Source organism: Phyllostomus discolor, chromosome 9 (genome assembly GCF_004126475.2).
Source record: "Phyllostomus discolor isolate MPI-MPIP mPhyDis1 chromosome 9, mPhyDis1.pri.v3, whole genome shotgun sequence".
Classification (NCBI taxonomy): domain Eukaryota; kingdom Metazoa; phylum Chordata; class Mammalia; order Chiroptera; family Phyllostomidae; genus Phyllostomus; species Phyllostomus discolor.
Window position 1 is genome coordinate 91,823,940 of NC_040911.2, and position 19,088 is coordinate 91,843,027.

Below are 19,088 nucleotides of genomic sequence, written 5' to 3' on the forward strand. Positions count from 1 at the left end.
TCTCGGCCCCGTCTGTCCAGCTGGAGCCCACTGGCCGGCTCCCACCCCTCACCCTGACCTGCCTCCTCCATGGTCACCACAGCCCTGCTTGAGTCTGCTCAGGGTCCCTTTGGCATCAGCCACTGCCAGTGTGGCCCTCTGCTCTCCCCCGTCCCCCACACCCCTTGCCACGGCTTCTTCCTTGCCTGGTGCTGCCTCTCCCCTAGAAACCCTCCCCTGGTCCCCCTGCAGGCGGGGCTCTGACCCCAGCCTGCCCCCGACTCCTCCCTGGGTCCCTCCTTTCCCTCCCGAGTGGGGGCTGGAGTCCCCTCCCTTAGAGTCCAAGGAGTTACAGCCCTTGGAGAGCTGGCTGCTGCTCTCCGCTGAGGGCAGGCTTGGGGGGTGTGCCCAGGGATCCTGAGTGGGTGGGATGGGGGTGCACTCACGTGACTGTCCCGGGGCACTTGGGCCCCCATCCACACTGCCGGTACTCAGCCTTTATGTAGCTCTCTGCTCCCTCCTGTAGGACACAGGTCACATTCCTGTGCACCACGTAGGCGCAGAGGGCCCTGCAGGGAAGAATGGCATCCTTGGAGTATCTGGCCTGGGCTCCATAATGGGAGCCCACTGGAGCTCCCATATGCACGCCCCCACCCCCTCTCCATCTGCAGGCCTCAGCAGGAGAGGTGACGGCCCACCTTTCCTCTATACTTCTCCTCCGGCCTGGGAGCCAGCGCCTCTGCCTGGGGTCCAGCCCTGCCACTGGTCTCTCTGATCCTGGCCTCCTCCGGTTGTCACTGGGCTGAGCCCATACTGAACCAGGAGCCTGGTGCAGCTGCCCTTCCTTGGTTTGCCCTCTGCCCTCCCTGCGTGGAGGAGAAGCTCACCCTGGATTCCCCACCAACAGCCTTGCCGCATTCCTCATCATTTCTCGACTCCGTCGTCGGCTCTCAACTCATCTCAGCATTCTGAGGTCTCGATTTAGCGCCTCAGAGCCTTTGAGACCACACTTCTGTCTTCTCCCCTGAATGACTCCTGGGGAATTGAACCCTACCTTGTAGCTTTCTGACCCCTGCCTCTGTCCCTGCTTCCTCATTCTCAGATCACTTCTTCCACTGCCTCCTCCAGGAAGCCTGCTCAGCCATACCCAGGCCCACTAAGTGTCAGCTATGGGCTGGACACACTTCCTATAGAACCTCTCAAACGCAGCCAGGGTTCAAACTCAGCTAACACCCCAGGCAGAGCCGCTGTCTCACCTGGTGGAGGCCAGCTGGCAAGCCATTGCCTACTAAGGACCAGAAGCTGGGGCAGGCCACAGGGGTTGGGGTGGCGGTTGCCTGGCATAAACCAGGCACCAGTGGACTGCTGTTGGGCTCTGGAGCCACAACATGAACCCAGGACCCAGGACTCCCAGCAGCTCTGTGACTCAGCCGCGTTGGGGCTATCAAGGAGTTGCTCAGGGCAGGCTCACCAAGGAAGAGGGCGGGCCCCTGGGCGCAGGGCTCCATCTCCTATCTGGTGGGGCAGCGGAGCGATGGGAGGCCCGGGCACCGTGTGTGGGAGAGCCCCGCGTGCTCGTGTGCGGACCGCCCTCCCTCCTCCCTCCACCTGGTCTGCTGCGCCCGGGGTTTGCACACAGCGCAGCTGGAAAATGTTACTTCGCTGGAAAGGTTTCCGCGGGCACTGCCAGGATCCCCGCCGCCGCGCCAGGCCCCCTCAGCTTATTTTTCTTCGCCAGTCCCGCAGCCTCCCGAGGCGTGGGGCGCCCGGCCGGCAGACGCTTGGCCCCCGGGAGCCGCCCCTTCCGCGCCCAGGCCTCGGTGGCCAGCACCCTGCCTCCCCCGCGCGCAGTCGAGGCAGGTGGGAGCCGCGGCGCGGGGCCCATCCCTCTCACTTCCCGCCCACCGCGCGGCCCGCGCTTACTTGTGCGGCCCCGGGCGCAGTCGCGGGCGCCATCCCGTCGTGTACAGGCTGTAGCGGGATGCACCAGGCGGCGCGGGCCGCGCGAGGAGCGGGGTGCCCTTGGCCTGCGCCCCCGAGAGCAGCGCCGCGACGGCGCACAGCCAGACCGGCAGGCGGCGGCGGCCCATCGCCGCCCCCGGGTCCCCACCTGGCCCCGCGCGGGGCCCCCGCCGGTGTCCGCCCGCCGCAGCGCCCCGCCGCTCGCTGCCGGGGTCCCACCGCCGCTTGCGGCTCCCGGAGCTTGCTGGCCCCGCCGCCTGGCGCTTCGCAGAGGCTGTGTCCCGCGGAGTGGCCGGCGCTGCTCGCGGCTAGGGCCGCGGAGGGGAGGCGGGAGGCGGGCTTTGCGCGGATTAGCATAAACTTGGGGCCGCGTCGCTCTCCTCCGCCGGCCCCCTCTCTGCCGCCAGCCCCCCGCCCCGGCTCCGAGCTGACGCGCGAGGGGCCGCCCGAAAGCAAGAGGTTAAGAAGGGAGCAGCCCCTGGGTGGTGGGGGCGCTGGCCGTCGCGCCCTGGGAGACTCCCCAAACACACCCATCCACGGCCGGGCCAGCATCCAGCGTGCACCGCCGAGCCGCCCAGTCAAACCCCTGGGGCCAGCCTGCGCGCGGGGCTCTACAGGAACCGCCCACCCACCGTCTTGACACACTGGTCTTAAAAGGCGATGTGCGCCTGGGGACCGAGGTCCGGGGCTCCGAAGCTAAGAGGACGGTATTTTGAGGCGCGCCAGCAACACCTCGGCAGCCACCTACTTGTAATAGGGCTCAGACCGTCCCCGTTGGCTCACTTTGCCTCCATGTGCCTGACATTGTCCGAAGGTGCCCAGGAGATCTGGTAACTCAATTACCCCCTCCCTGGGCATCTTAATTCCTCCTCGCCAAGCCTCTGCAACCCGTCCCGTGGCTAGGCTGTCCCTCTGGTTTCCTGGGGCGGGGTGGGCGGGGTCCCGTGTTATCTCTGTCTCTTAGGGACGGGCTGCCCTGAACCCCAAACGCCTCTCACCTTGCCAGCGCAGCCAAGGACGCTCTGCTGCTTTCTGTGCAGCTAAGCTCTTAGCTAGCTGGACCACAGCACCGGCTCGTTATTGCGTCTGGCCAAAGAAACGCTTTTAGGTGTTACTCACAAAGAGCTGCTGTTAAGCCAGGCTTCCTCCGTATTTCCCTTGTGAAACTGCCTCTGGGAACCCAGGAGGCAGCCTTTGCAGTCGCCCTTACACAACATCATCTTGTTGTCCTTCTGACCTGCAAAGGGCGGTCTGAATCCTGATTCAGGGTCCAACAGAATGGCACTTCTTCCTGGCTTTGTCTCATCCTCCCAGGTGCCCACGGCCTTCTGTGTCTTCACCCAAGCAGCTGGTAGGTGTGCAGAAGGCAAGGGACTCTGAAGCACACCTAGGGAGACCTGGCACCACGCAGACTTCCAGATGCAAATCCGCACCCTCTGGGTAAAGCGATGCTATCAAAGGTGCCAGAATGGGGCAGTTCTGAAGCCCACATCCACGCCTCTGTCCTCTCCCGGCCTCAGTGGCTTGTGGGTCCACCTCCTGGGCTTGGGAATTGGGACACGGAGGCTGAGGGGATCCAGCTTCAAGGGGTGCTGCGTCAACTTCCTAGGGCCGCCACAACAAATGACCACAAACTCCGTGGCTTAAACTAACACAAGTCTATTCTCCCCCACTCCTGGAGACTAGAAACCTGACATCAAGGTGTGCACAGGGCCTGACTCCTTGCAGAGACTCTAGCGAAGCGTCCTGCTTTTCCTTGTCCAGTGTCTGGGGGCTCCTGGCCGTCACTGGCATTCTCTGGCCTGTAGCTGCAACACGCCAGTGTCCACATCTGTCTTCACATGTGCTCCTCCCCGCGTCTCCATGTGGCCTTCTCCACCTGGCCTTTTCTCTGTCTCCCCTCTCTCTCTCTCTCTCTTTTTTTGTAAAGATTTTATTTATTTATTTTTAGAGAGGGAAGGGAGGGAGAAAGAGAGAGAGAGGAACATCAATGTGCGGTTGCTGGGGGCCGTGGCCTGCAACCCAGGCATGTGCCTTGACTGGGAATCGAACCTGCGATGCTTTGGTTCGCAGCCCGCGCTCAGTCCACTGAGCTATGCCAGCCAGGGCTGTCTCCTCTCTTCTCATAAGGACACCAGTCATTGAATTTAGGGCCCAGGCTAATGCAGTATGACCTCGTCTGAAGTAACCACACTGTAAAGATGCTGTTTCCACGTCAGGTCACACTGTAAGGGTCCAGGTAGACGTACATTTTGGGGAACAGACACTATTAGACCCACTGCAGGGGGCCCAGAGGGGTGGTGAGAGGACACATCCCAGCACGCCGCAGCCACAGTGCTGGCGGGCGGGTCCGGGAGCCGAGGGAGAGAACTGCCCGGAGACTGGGGCGGAGTCAAGAGGCTCTGGCACCCAGGGGGGCGCAGGGAGTGGCCATCTCCTGACGCCCCTGCCCACTCCCAATAACCCGTTGCACTTGGACTGGCTCAAACGGGCTTCCGACCCCGGCAGCCGAGTGGTGCCCATCTAGGACAGCCTTCCATCCTCTGCCACACGTCCGCCGAGTGTGCTGGCATGATCTCCAGCCTTTAACGGGGCCTGTCACAAGTCATTTTGCTGAGGGCAGGGAAAAGAGTGTCCCAGACACGCTCTTGATCCGGTCACCGCTGGATTTCCACTTCTTGGAGAGGGAGAGGCCCCTGAGAGGGCGATGAGCAGAGCCCTGCCCCTCGGCCTGGGCTGGGTTCTGACTGCCCCGCCCGCTCTGGGAGAAGCCCCCTCCCCGTCCCAGAAACCAGGATCCTTTTCCGGGGGGTCCCGCCCCTTCCTCTCACTCCTTTCCCCAGCCGGATGCGGGGCCCACGACTCACAGGGAGGAGGCTAGACCCTGTCTGAACATGGAAAAGGCCACGTAGCAAGGGGCAGGGAGGACAGTCGGACCCACTTCCCCCTCTCCCAGGTGGCTGACATCAAACACCATGTTCCCTCTTTAATTAGGACGGTTTCAGGAGCCAGCACCAGGCCCCTTCCTGGTGGGGGTGGAGGACGTCGTGGGGGAGATGCTCAGGGTCTTGGCTGGATGGAGCCAGAGGCTGGGGTCTCCCCCGCAGACCATGAAAGCACTTTGCATCTGCCAGACAGAAAACCTATGCAGGCCAGAGGCAGGAGAGGACAGCAGCCAATCATGTCCCCCCTCCCTACACACACACACTCAGACCAGACTTTCCACACCTGGGTGGGGGCTGGCTGAGGGGCCACACACAGCCTGGTCCTGAGGACATGCACGGCCACATCCAGCACACTCGGTCCACCCCACTCCAACCCCTATGCACATACGCAGAGGCATGCTTTCCCAACCCCCATGGGCCCCTGGTGACAGATGTGCCACCTCTCTCTCCAAGAAGAACAGAGGATGCTGTCAGGATGACAAGATGACCCTGGACAGGGAGTGTAGCGGCTTGCATTCAGGGCCCTCAGTAAGTGGCATGGTGGGGGGCCTGAGTAGGAGCCTCTGCCAGACCCTGCACGGCCCCTCCCTCGCCCAGGGGCTGCTGGGGGCAGAGAGGCAGGCTGGCTTGCCGGTGCCCCGCTCGGCTGGCAGAGCCCCTGCAGGCCTCCTCGGATTTCTCAGACTCCCAGGCTCCTGTCCCCGCCCCAGGCTCCTTCCACCTCACCCAGGATGTTCCCTGCTTTTTGTGGAGGCCAGCCACATAAGACCAGTGAGAGCCTCACGGAGTTTTACGGAATGTCGTTCCCCTAAAAGAGACAGAAGTAGACAGCGCTGACCCTGCTGGCTTTCTGGCACAAGTCTCTCCCACCACAGATGAGCCCCCCGCCCTGGATGGGGGGGACTCCCCCAGAGCCAGCTGGCGGTGGCACCCGCCCCAGGATACGGGCCCCAGGCCCCACCAGCCCTTTGTCCCTGCCCACCACCCCCACCCTATTTCCTTTCTTCTGAGCCTGCGCAGTCCCCCTCCCTGCACACGGGGCCACCATGGAAAGTTCTGTGCAACGAGGCTCTTTGCCCGGCTCACTCTCTCCTCAACATAAACATCAGCGCGCTCAAAGCCCAGCCGGCATTTTGATTACACCCCCACTGTTCAAAAAACGTTGCTGTCAAATCCACATGAGCTTCTGGGAGCAGGGGTGGGGAGTGATCCCTTCCAACGGGGCAGAAGCATGGCTTCTCCAGGTGCCTGGGGTGTGTAGATGTGCAGCCCCAAGGTGAGCGCCTGGGAGACAGTCCAGGAATCACGGACCCCGGCCTCCATAAAACCAAGATGGACTGCCATTGAGAGTTGCTTAGAAGGCACTTAAAAGTTGTGCAGTGCTGATGGGCCCTCCATGTGGACACATGCAAACCAGATGCCACCATTATGCAAATGGTATGCAAAACATATGCATGGGCCTCCCAACTTTTGCAAATGCCAGATGTGGCCCTTGGGGACCCTGAGTTTAGCTGAGCTCTGTGTGGGGCACAGAGATGACCTTGAACTCTCCAGTCTCTTAGGATGGGCAAGAAGGGCTTTGCCCTGGGGCCACTCACACACTGGGGAAAGGAACAGGACAGGGAGTTCATTGGACGTGGGTTTGAATCCCCTTCTCTTCCACCTGCATGACCTTCATGCAGTCAGGTCCCTGCTCTGAGCCTCTGTCTTCCTGTCTGTAGAGTGGCTGCCGTGAGGACTGAATGAGAACTCAGGCTTATGCTCCCATCTGCCTGGCTGGGCGCAAAAGGGACTCTCAGTGAGCAGGCGGGGCTCGGAAGTGCTTCTCCGAGGGGTGGACGTCTGGACTTCTTTCTGCTCACTGAAGTGCTGACTGCCGTGTGCAGGACCTTCTGCAGGGGCAGCCGCCCAGCTGCGGGCTTGGGGAAGGCCGGTGCTGACGAACCGAGTATCCATGTGCACCTCATTCACTCAGAAATCTCAACAGGGGTGCGGCGGATGCTGGGGCCCTGCCAGACCCCTGAAACCAGACAGTACGCCCGCCACCCCCCACTGTGGGGTGACGGCCGCAGATGCTCAGGGCTGCCCTTCCTGCGAGCTGCCCTTGGATGGTGACAGCTACCTCCCCAGGAAGCTCTAAACCCTCCCACCTCACAGCCGGCGACTGGCTGATACGAGAGACCAAAGGCTGGCCTCCTCGCTTCGGGGGGTGTGTTTGAGGCTCCTCTGCATCAGGCCACGTCTAGACTCCAAGGGAAAGCAGAGAGGGACAATGCATGTGACACTCACTAAGGTTGAGGAGGTGTGGGTTCACAGAGGACGAGGTGTCCGGGGTTGGGCCGGAGATGTCCCCTGGAGCTCCCCTGTGGGAAGCAAACATCCCTGGGGGTGGGCACAGCACGTGCAAAGCCAGGAGGCAGGAGACAGCCCAGTGCACGTGGGGAACCCTGCAGAGTCCTGGGGGGTCGGGCCCCATGACTCGGGGCCTTGGATACCCCAGTGAGGAGTCCCACTGCACAGCAGAGGAACGATACATCCAGAACCATCTTGAAAAATGTCCCCTGGCTGTCGCTGCACAGAGTAGTGGGGGAAGGTGCCAGGGAGGCAGCAGCTGCTGACAGGGATAGTGTGGGGCGGGGGTGGAGGGGACCCAGGGGTAGATCCCAGAGGCTTTTAGGACAGAGAGCCGACAGGCCTTGCTGGCTGACTTGGGAACTATGAGTGCGGGCAGGATTCTGGGAGGTGCCTGGCGGAAGGGAGACAAAACATCAGGACAGGGCGACCATGTGTGGGGAGAGAGGAGGGTTCATTGAGCCACGTGGGGCAGGCCTGTGTTCCCCGTGCCAGCCGCAGGGCAGCCACAGCCAGGCTGGGGAGGCTGTCGCAAGCAAGTCGGGGGCCTCTGGGAAGGCGGCTGCTGACAGGAGTGGGTGGCACAGCTGGCCCGATTCCAGGGGGAAGGGGAGCTGCTCCACGCTGGAGGGGAGGGGCGTAAGGCCCTGGGAAGGGCTCACGCCTGCCCTCCTCTAACTCTTCTATTCATGGGCAGTGGAGTAAAAACCACACAGGATTACCACTGGTGACAGAGGAGGCAGGCATGCGGTGAGTGGGGGCAGAGAAGCCAAGCCAGGCAGGGGAAAGGGCTACCCTCCACTGGGGTGGGGGTGGGGCAGGTGGTTGCTATGGAAACCCATGCTTGGATAGGCAGGACCTGACCTCCGCCCAGACACTGCCCTCATCTCAGACCTGCTCTGCCTCAGTTCCTTAATTCCCCAGGACAGTTGCTGGGCACCTGCTCGGTGCTAGGAGCACAGACTAGGGACAGGCAGAGGTGGCTGCAAGCTGGGAGATGGCCCAGGAGGGGTCAGGAGACTCCCTGCGGGGGGCTGCTCCAGTGACAGTGAGGTGGCTGAGGAGAGGGTGTAGCCGGATCAGGGAGGGACAAGTGCAGGCCGAGGCCTCGGGAGGTGGTACACAGAGGCACTTGGTCTTCTGCCCTGAGAATCCACTCACTTGCCACTTCCTATGTCACTGTCACGGTCTTTCCACACGGAGCCCTCCTCCTGACTGACAGTCCTTGCTTGAAGCATGGCCCACCCATTGCCTGCATTTGCTGCGTGGGCAAACTGTGGGTTTGGACGGGTTACTCTGTGGCCAAGAGGACGGTGCACTGCGGAGGCTGGTGCTGGGATCTAGGCATGAGATGCTGAACATGAGACAGGGAAGGCGTTAGGGGGCAGGGCTGCCAGGCTTCCACGAGCTGGCTGGAGAGATGGGTCAGGGCCAAGGTCAGGGTCGTGGGTCCCACACCCTGGCAGAGCCCCAGGCCTCCGTCTCCCCCGCCCATCTCACGCCGAGGGCTAGATGATATATTTGGCATCTCTTCCAAGGGCTCCCTGCCAGGACCCAACCACTCTGACCCCCCAGAGCAGCCCACCCACTTGCTCTCACCACACACCATCTGCCCAAGGGGGCCTTCTCCAGGTTGAGTCTCTGCAGCCAGCAACTCCCCGATTCCCGGCTGTACTGGCATTGGCGGGGTGGGGGGTGGGGGGCCCAGCTCCTTTGGGAAAGGACAGGCAGGAGGCTCCCACGGTAGGATTGCATCCCTCCCCGCTCCCCCGCCCCGGGGCTTGCTGCGCAGGGATTGGGGCATCCTCCCCCCACCCCCAGGGTGTCTCATCCCTACCCCACCGCTGACTGCATCTGCAATCTCAGCTCCTCCTTCCCTCACACCCCTGCCCCGCCCCCTCGTGAGGGCCGACTGTCCCCTCAGCCACCCACAGCAGAGTTCCTGGGTGTGTGATGGGAGGGGGGCAGGGAAAGGGCAGCTGAGCTGGTTGTGAGGCCGTGCTGGTGCCCAAGGGTGCAGGCCAGACTGCTGCCATGCGGTGCGGGTGGGAGGAGGGTAGGAAGCATCTGACAGCTCAGGAGAACCGGGAAGCCTTGGTCACTTTTGAGGGGGTCCAGGATGACTCCAGGTCTCTGGCTTGGGGGTCATTTTCTCTGACAAGGAAAGAGGGCAGGCACGCATACACACGTGTGCCAGGAGGCCATGCTAAACTGGAGGTGCCCACAGGTACCCTGGAGGAGGCGGGTGGCCAGGACATGGAGGGAGTTGAGGGGTCCCGTTTATCCACTGCTCCTTCCCCAGCTCGGAGGGCTGGGGGTGTGCCCGGTGTGGCCCTCCAGTGTGAGGCCGGTAGGCCCACCCCGCACTCACCAGCCCACTGGTAGCCAGAGTTCCCGTCGAGGCCATAGGGAAGTGGCCAACCCGTGCTCCTGGGGACCCCGCTCCTCTGAGACAGCTGGCCAAGGCCACCTGTTCAGAGGGCAGGAGGGCTCTACCTGGGCGGCTGCCTGAGGCGCTGGGACCCCCGGCTGGCCTGAGGTGGTCCTTCCCTTGTTCTCCTGGCTGGGCACCTCCCAGGCAGCTGCTCCTTTCACCTTTGGGTCCCCAAGGTGTCCCATCCTGTCCCCTATCTCCCCAGGCTCTCCAGGCTTCCTGCCCAGGCACCCTCCTCTCTCTGCCCCCAAACCTCACCCTCCCCCTTTCCCCATCACCAGGAAGGAGCACGATCAACCATGGTGTCCGGAGCCCAAACCGTCAGCAGCAGCAACATTAGTGGTTTCCCCGCCTGGAGGGCTCTGAGGCTGGACACCCAAGGGCCGGCCACGTGGCATTCGCAGCAGGAGGAGGGATGTGTCCACTCCGCCCTGGAGAGGGTCACCCACCTCGGGATGCGCTGATGGCTCCTCGTGCAGAAGGAAATAAAGACCAGAAAAAGAGTTAGCGGAACAAAAATAAGTGGGTTTAAAACCTGCCGCATCTGGTGGATCTGCGATTGGAGAGAGGCTGACTCACTGGCAGAAGTTAGGACCGTGGGAATGAAGGGACCTCCCCAGGGGCCTGGGTGGTGTGAAAGGAAAGTGGGGGGGGGTGTTCCAAGTGGCAAGGAAGGAGAGCCAGTGGAGGAGGCGTGGTCAGAGGAGCAGAGGAGACCAGTGGGGGGTCGGGGCGGAGGGGGGGGGCGGTGATGAGAGGGGGAGGCAGAGAAGACTCTCGGAGAAGCGAAAGGTGAGGGGGAGGATGTGGGTTTCCCCACCCAGGGAGAAAGCCGTGGGGACCTCTGCCTGGACCCAGTTAGGCCAAAACAGGGTGAAGGATGGTGAAGGGGGTGAGGAGTGGAGACAGAGGCTGTGGCAGAGGGGAGCGGTGGGGGGCAGGGGGAACAAAGCCAGACGAGTGGATGATGCCCACAGGAAGCTGGGGTTCTGAGAGGGAGGAGCCAATCATGTTCCTGGGCAGAGGGGAAGGAGCAGAGAGGGACGGGTTGGAGGCATGGAGAGAGGGAGGCTGCGGACGTGTGACTTGCTCTGTCGCCACACGACCACCCTCCCCACCCGCCCCCCACCCAGGGGACTACACTCAGGCCCACGGGAGGAGGAAGGGAGGATGGGGAGAGCCAGGAGAGCCTGGGGAACAGAGCACCCGTGGGTGGAGGGCAGAGGGGGGGGCAGGAGGAAGGGAGGACTTCTGACTAATGGCCAGGGCTTCTCGGGCTACACGGCAGGAGAGGTTTCCCCCGAGCTCTGGGGCCAAGTGCAGGTCTGAGGAAAGCTGTAGGGAGCCGGCCTCCGAGAGACTAGGTCACAGGGCGTGTGGTGGCTGGGAGTGTGGTGGCTGCCAGGCCCCAGGGACTTCCCACTGACTGGAGCCCTCACTGGACAGCTCGAGGGTGGGGGCCCAGAGGCCTCTGGGGCTTCTCCAGGGCTGTACGTGAGGGTCTGGGGGGAGCAGGAGGACCCAACTCAGGTTCCCGGAGGAAGACAGATTCAGGGCCTGCAGAACCACAACAGTGCCTTAAAATGTCCCGAAACCAGGTATGTGAATGACTCCACAGGGCCCCCCGTTGGTCGTGTGGCGATAGAGCAAGTCACACGTCCGCAGTGAGAAAGGGAAGAAAACTCGAAGGAAACCACGAATGTTTGGGACCGGTCCGACTCAGTCCCAGCGCCCTTTCTCGCCGGCCGCTGTCACCAGCCTGCCCACCTGCGGACACTCCCTACGGGAGTTTCCCATGTCCTGAACAAAGCTGGCTGCGGTTTCTCAGTGATGGTTATTATTTAAGCACACTCTATTGCCATGTTTTTTTCCCACCGAGAATCTAGAGGCTTCCCAGGGAATTAAGTGATGGGGCAGAGTTTTCCACAATCGTTAACATCTGGCACCAAAATGGAGTGACTGATACGGTTCCAAGTCAGGTGAAGCGGAGAGAAGGTGGGCTGGTCAGCACGGCCCATCAGGAAGCACAGAGGTCTGCGCAGACTGTGGGGTTTTAAACGGTCTTGGTGATCGGTCCGCCCTGGCTGGTGTGGCTCAGTGGGCTGAGTGCCAGCCCGAGAAGCAAAGGGTCGCCGGTTGGATTCCCAGTCACGAGCACATGCCTGGGTTGTGGGGCGGGATCCCAGCTGGGGTTGTGAGAGAGGCACCTGATCCGTGGATCTCCTGCACACCAATGTTTCTCCCTCTCTCTCCCCCTCTCTCTAAAGGTGAATAAATAAAATCTAAAAGCAAAAGGTCTTGGTAATCAGAAAGAGTTAGCATTTTGTGACTTTTTCCCAGTCGCCTGCCATAAAAACGTCACCCACAGGGAAGCTGGCAGGCTCGCCAGGGAAACAGCCTAGCTTGGGAATCCACTTAGGAAAGCGTGGTTTCGGAGTTGCTGGGGAGCGGAGTGGGAACTCGAGGAGAAGGGCTCTTTCGGTCAGTGCGGACGAGGGCCGATGTCTACAAAAGTGCGTCAATTCTCAATCAATCGCCGGGCAAAAACAAAACATGGAAATGCTGCAGCATTTTGAAACGGTCAATGTTTTCTCCAGCCTTAAAAAAAAAAAAAAAAAAAAAAAACGAGGCAGGAATCCTGGCCTTGGCTCCACGGAGATTCCTTGCGCTGCTCCCTCTCTTGTAGTGCGGACTGAGAAGTTTCCACAATACAAGGTTTTTAAACTAGAAAAAGAGGGAAAGGATGGAACAACTGACGAGAGCCGCTGGTCACCCCTCCTTTTCCCTTCTCCTTCTGGAAGCTCCCCTCCCTGTGGCCTTCCACTCCTGCCGACCTGCCCCTTCCTGGGTTTCATCTCGGGAAAACTTCCTGTCGCTTGTCGGCAAGGTCCCCGTCAGTCAGTCCCTCCCGTGCAGGGGCTGCCTCCCCTCCTTCCTTCTCCCCCACCCAACAGGCATAGTTAAAATGCTTTTGCTGGCTCCCCTTCCCCTCCTCAACGCCTGTCTTCTGCCAAGATCATTTAGCACTTCTAGTTGTAGGCTAACGAGAGGTCTGACTGCAGACCCTCAGTTTTAAGACAATTATTTAGTGTGCATGTTACAAATTCCACCTCATCTATAATTAGGCATTTGGAACTAACTATCTATGAATGGTGGGCTCTCCGCTCTCCAGGGATGGCTTCCTCTTTTCTTCGTCTCCCTTGCCTCTACTCTGATTAATTTACTGCCTGGTTCGGTTCCGTTCTCAGGTGTTCCCTTGTGCAGGGGGATTCACCGGACCCTTGTATTTTTTCCTCTCCTGGGTAGGTGAGTAACACCTTGGCTGGCACGGATGCTTTGCTCTCGGCTGGCAAATGAGATGTGCAGTTCTCTCTCTCTCTGTCTCTCTCCATGTAACTTGCTCATTTGGGAAGCTTGTAAGAATTTTCCTTTTAATCATGGAATTCAGGAGTCTTCCCAGGCTTTGTCTGGATGTTTGTTTTTTTTCCATCATTCCTGCCTAGAAGTCAACGAACCCTTTCAAACCCGAGTCTCTCTTCAAACCACGGGGATTTTTATTTCTCGTTTTCTTGTTTTCAAGTTATTGCTTCTCCTGCATGTGTTGCTTTTTTTCCTTCTAGGTTTATTATTCACATATTATGTCTCCTGGGTCTCTCCCCTCCTAGGCTGTCCTTTTCTCCACACGGTTTCTGTATTCTGCTATTTTTGCTTAGGGTTCTGCATTATCTCTTCTACTTGATTTTCCAGTTTTCCACCCTCTCCTCCAAGTTATTTTAAATTTAAAATCACATTTCCTAGTTCAGGAAAGTATTTTCTGTTTGCATCGGATTTTTTAAAAGCGCTCTTTCACCCTGGCGGGGTGACTCAGTTGGTTGGAACATTGTCCCGTACACCAAAAGGCTGCAGTTTGATCCCGGTCAGGGCAGGTATCTAGGTTTGGGGTTCGATCCCCGGTCAGGGAACATATGGGAGGCAACCAGTGGATGTTTCTCTCTCACATCAGTGTTTCTCTCTCTCTCCCCCTTCCTCTCTCTCCAAAATCAATAAATACATCCTCGGGTGAGGGTAAAAGATAGAAGTGCTCTCTCTTGTTGTTCTGTTTTCTTTTCCCTGTGGTTGTGCGCGCTGTGGTTTGTCGCCCGCAGTTCAGAGTGAACTTCCATCTCTCTCTCCTGACTGCTGAGTTCCCTCAGGTGCTTACTGTTTTTGCTTTGTCTTTTTTTTTTTTTTTTTTTAGAATTCAATGCAAATCTTATTATTAGGTTCCAATTTTTCCAGCTTTATTGAGGTATAATTAACAGATAACATTATATCTATTTAAGATGTACATGCCCTGGCTGGTGTGGCTCAGTGGATTGAGTACCAGCCTGTGAACCAAAGGGTCGCTGGTTTGATTCCCAGTCAGGGCACATGCCTGGGTTGCTGGCCGAGTCCCCAGTAGGGGGTGCATGAGAGAGGCAACCACACATTGATGTTTCTCTCCCTCCCTTTCTCCCTCCCTTCCTTTCTCTCTAAAAACAAATAAAATAAAATCTCAAAAAGGAAAGGTGTACAACATGATGTTTACACTGATGGATTGTGAAGTGATTACCAAAATCACTAATTAACACATCCATCACCTCACAGTTAACTTTTTTGTGTGACAACAAGAAAAACTCACGTAACAAATTTCAAGTATATAACACGTATTGCTGACTGTAGCCACCTTGCTGTCCATGAGATCTCTAGGACTTACCCTCTGCTACCGAAACGCTGTGCCCTTAGATCAACAGCTGCCCCCATTCCCCCCTCCCCAGCCCTTGGCCACCACTGTTCTATTCTCTGCTTCTATGAGTTCAACTATTTTAGATCCCACATATGAGTGAGAGCATACAGTGTCTGCCTTTCTGTGTTCTGGCTTATTTCTCTTCACATACTGTTTTCTGGGTCCAGTCACATTGTTGCAAATAGCAAGATTTCCTTCTTTTTAAAGGCTGGGTGATATTCCATCGTGGGTACCTATATACCACATTTTCTTCGATCGCGCATCTGAAATCATTCCAAGTATCTTTCCTGGCCACAGTGAAGCGACGCTGGAAGTGAGTAACAGTTACGGAGGCAGGCAAACGCACAGAGACGGGGAGCATAAACAGCACAGGTCTTGAACAACTCCTGGGTCGGGCAGCACATCAAAAGGAAAATGCAACGCATCTCGCGACAGACAAAAATGAGAATGCAACCTGTCAGCACTGATGGGATGAAGCGAGAGCGGCGCTGAGAGGGAAGCTGATCCTTTCGTCTCCTCGTGGCTCTTATCCCCAAGGCTCAGGTCCAGCTGGCAGGCCGGCTTGTGCCTTGCGGTGCCCCAGGAGGGAGCGCTCTGGGTCTCCATCTTCCAGGGACAGGAGTGGGTTCTGGGGGTTCTCCCAGGAGCACCGCAGGCTGCTAGCCCAGCTCTCTGATAAATTCCCGCACCAAGCTCTCTCTGGAAACTGAGCATCTGATTGCCACCCAAAGCCCTCTCTGCTGCTGGTCCCCACCGTCTGGCCGGGAGGGAGCCAGTCCTCTCCGGTGAGAGGCCCTGCCCATGCGGCCAGGCCTGCTGCTGGCGGACCCTGGAGCTCTGCCGCAGTAGCTCGCCTAGTGCTGGGGAGCAGGGCAGCCCTGCCCCGGAGGTTCAGTTAAGGAGAGGCCCTTGGGTTTCACAGATGTTGAAGAGGTGAATGGGGTCACTCATCTCCTGTGGGGTTATAAAAACATACCAGCAAAACAAACAAAAACAAAACCCCCCAGCAAAGTGCAATTGAATACAACCGAGGGAAGTGTGAGGAGCCTGCATATCTTTTGGTCCTGATCATGAAGTTCCGTGAGGGAAGGCAAGACCTCCGAGGCTCCCAGGTCTGTTCTCAACACAATGCGACGCGCCCACTAAGAGGGAGTCCCAAGCCTTCGGAAGTGGGGCGCGGGTGACGTGTGTCGGAGGCAAGGTGACCTCCCGAGAACACCTGCAGCGGTGGGGAAGTGGTCGGGGGCAGCTGGGCCTCTGGCGACGGCAGGGAAGCATGCTTCTCATCCTGCTGGTGATCGGTGGTCCGCCTGATCGCCCTGTTTCCAAATGTGAACTTATCTTTTGTTTTAAATTTCTTTACCACATGGTAAGTGTCATGGGAATTTTTTCTAAAGAGCTTCAAAGTGAAACTATAGACATTTTCTTTGTCTTTAAAAGCCAACGAGGATCGTCATCTGAGAGAAATTATGAACATTGCAAAGCCACTTGGGACGGAGTGGGTGAATTATGCCAGAAAACAATTCCTCAGGACTTCAAAGTTGAAAAATATTTCTCTCCAAAGAAAAGAACTTCTGAAATAAAATAAATGATGGCAATTTGGATTAGGCATTTCTTCTGTGCCGTCAGAAGAAAAGTACTGAGTGACTGGTCTGGAGGGTGGGTTCCTAGGTGATCCGACTCAAATGGACACTTTCCTAGAAACAGTCACGACAAAGTGAAACAGATGTCTCCGTTGCCCGTGCAGATGGAATGAGATAATAAATGGATCTGGTCAGACCAGCAACCTTTGATCCCACAGTGCAGGGCGAGTGCTATGACACGCCAGCAGCCCTCTATGACAGTGTAAAGGGCCACGGCGGCCCGTTGACCTGGCGCGGTCCTCGCCACCCTGCTCCTCTGGCTCAGCTGTGACAGATGGCAGGGCAGAAGGCTCTTTTCCTACCCTTTGTGGTCTGCACATCCATTTTTGCTGCCCTCTCAGGCGGGAGGTTCTGACTCTGAGGGCTGCTGAGCAGGACAAATTGCAACAGTGGACCCTTCTCGCGCCCTTCCTTTTCCAGCCACGGGAGCGCCCTGACCTCATCAGTCCCTTCAGTCTTCAAGTAACCCTTGGGGAAGGGAGTATTGCCTCATTTCTCTGGTGAGAAGAATGAGGCTCAGAGAGGTTAAGTGACTTGCCGAAGGTCACACAGCAAGTAAGCCTCAAGCCCAGAGCCCCAGACACCAAAGCTGGTAAAATCACTGTGTTACTTGTGAGCAACAGACAAAGAGCTGGGGCCCCTGTGACACCGTGGAGTCTCCAGCCTCAGGGGAGATAAACCAGTGCTACCACTTACATCTCCTCTCTAAGAGCTTTTCCTTTCGGGGGGTATCATGTGTTTCATGTTCATTTCTGGATGATGAGACAGTCGTGTAGAGTTCTGATGTGTGGAACGTCTTCTCTGTTGCTGGGACGCCGCAGAAGACATACATTAGAGTGAAATATTATGTAAAAAATTCCTCCGCCACTAAAAAGTAAATTGCCCTGGCTAAACAAACGGTGGAATCTGTATCTAATAGAATAGCACTCAGCGCTGGAAAGGGGCACAGTGCTGATTCACACAGAAGCCATCGAGACGAACCCCGGAAACTTTGTGTAACAGAGTAACAAAACAGACACAAAACCAGCGCACAGTTTTGGGAAATGCACACCTAGTGTGTTAGTTTGCTCGCGCTGGCTGACACAGACTGGGGAGCGGGGGCAGGCGTGGGGTGTAAGCAACAGAAATTAGTTTTCCCACAGTTCTGGAGACGGGCAGATCGGTGGCCACGGCACGGGCAGGGCTGGTTTCTTCTGGGGCCTCTCTCTCGGCTTGTAGGCGGCTGTCTTCTCCGTGTTTTCACATGGTCTTTCCCCTGGGTGCCCACATGTCTGCGTCCTAATCCAGGGCTGTCAAACTCATTTTCCCCGGGGGCCACAACAGCCTCGAGGTTGCCTTCAAAGGCCCAAAATAATTTTAGGACTGTATGAATATAACTACTCCTTAGCTGTTAAGGAGTTGAAATTACATTCAGCCCTTGGAAGGTAACCTCAAAGCTGATGTGGCCCCCGGGGAAAATGAGTTTGACACCTGTGTCCTAATGCCTTTTTATAAGGACGCCAGCTCTGCTAGATTGGGGCCCATCCATAGGACCTTATTTCACCTTAATGACCTCTTTAAAGGTCCTGTCTCCAAACACAGTCACATTCTGAGGTCCTGGGGCTAGGACTTCACCATGGAGCTTTGGGAGCACACAGTTCAGCCCATAAGGCCCAGTCCACGGTGAGCACACCCCGAAGAGTGGGCGTCTCTGGGAGCACTGGGGAGCAGAGGCTGATGGGCAAGGACCACGGTGCATGCTCGGGATGATGGAAAATTGTCTATGGCGATGTCCTTTGGGTTACACTGGCATCTGTGCTGGTCAAACTTATGGCAGTAGCACACTTGAGACCTGTGCGTTTATTTCACTGGATGTCAGTTTGTCCTCCAAGAACACCAGAAATGAATAGTGAACTCCAGTTAATGTGTGGCGTGCACAGTGTTTAGGGGTCAAGTGCAGTGATGTCTGAAAATGGCCTTGGGACTGCTCGGGGCGGGGGTGGGGGGTGACCAGATGGACAGACACAGCAGCAGGCTGACAGCCACGGGATCTAGGGAGTGAGTTTATGTGGGTGTTCATTGTACAGGTCTTTCAACTTTTCGTTTGTTCGAAATTTTTCATCATAGAATGTTAGCGGGAAAAGACTTAAAAAACTGAAATTTCCACTTAAGAATGTCAGCCAGACATTTCTCACCGAGCCTCTTCACTGTCCGCTCCAGGCCCGGTCACGGAGGGAACGGCCACAGCTCACGCCAAGTCATCTGTGCGTCGGCGCCCCCCAGTGTGGAGCCCCAGGGCGCCTGTGTCCGGGGAGGAAGGCTAGGAGGGCGATTCAGGGAGAGGGCAGAGGGCTCCAGGGAGTTCTAGGGTCGAGCCAAGGTGTGCAGGCTCAGTCGGAATATGACTTGGTGCAGACCTGTTTACACGCTGCGGTTTAGAATCCCGGGCAGTCCGAAAGCCAGAATGACTCCATTTAAGCTCAGAGAGGGGCTGGGGGAGCACGTGAAAGACATAGTGCTGGCAGCGCGTAGTAGGCACACTAGTGCTGAATTTAGTGGGGTTGGAAGGGGCCTTCCCAGGACGGAATCCTCAGGGGACAGCGAAGCTGTCTGTCCAGCGGTGGGGGGGAGCCCGTCTCTGCCCCTGCCCGGGCTGCCTCTGGCCTGGCCCGAGCTACCTTGAGAAACGGGTCCAGGAGAGACTGCCTGGTCTCTGGGTTCCTGGAGAGCCAGGGTGAGGGTGCCTTGCCACATTTTTAGGAGAGAGCACATCCAAAACCATTTCTTTTTCTAAAAACTCCACGCTAACGGGTTCCAGATGTCCGTTTGTTATATAATGGGGTTTGTTTTAATAGCGTCAACTTCCAGATGTGCAGCCTGGAATCAAGAAGCCCATTGGCCCCCTGGGGACACCGCGAGCCAAGCTGAGAGCGGCCCGGGGGAGGGGGCAGACGCACGCGCAGACCCAGGCCTGGGAGAGGAGCCGGCGGGGTCTCCCTGCTGCCCCCGGGCTGCTCACCTGCCCAGTG

General features: G+C 57.9%; 1 protein-coding gene across 2 annotated transcripts in view; it reads right to left on the reverse strand.

The window, feature by feature from the left end:
* The window catches only part of EMILIN3 (elastin microfibril interfacer 3), a 7,972-nt gene extending 4,191 nt beyond the window's left edge, over positions 1-3,781 (reverse strand). The window contains exons 1-2 of one of the 2 annotated variants that reach the window (XM_036009838.1): positions 2,940-3,781; positions 426-548 (exon numbers count right to left, since the gene is read on the reverse strand). Coding sequence is in view for 1 of the 2 variants with exons in the window: in XM_028524230.2 (XP_028380031.1) it covers positions 426-548; positions 1,903-2,069 (290 nt within the window). In the remaining variant the exon portion in view is untranslated. Of the gene's footprint in view, positions 1-425; positions 549-1,902; positions 2,829-2,939 lie in introns of those variants that run through there. The other variant, XM_028524230.2, reaches the window with a different exon arrangement.
* Between the last annotated feature and the right edge of the window lie 15,307 nt (positions 3,782-19,088).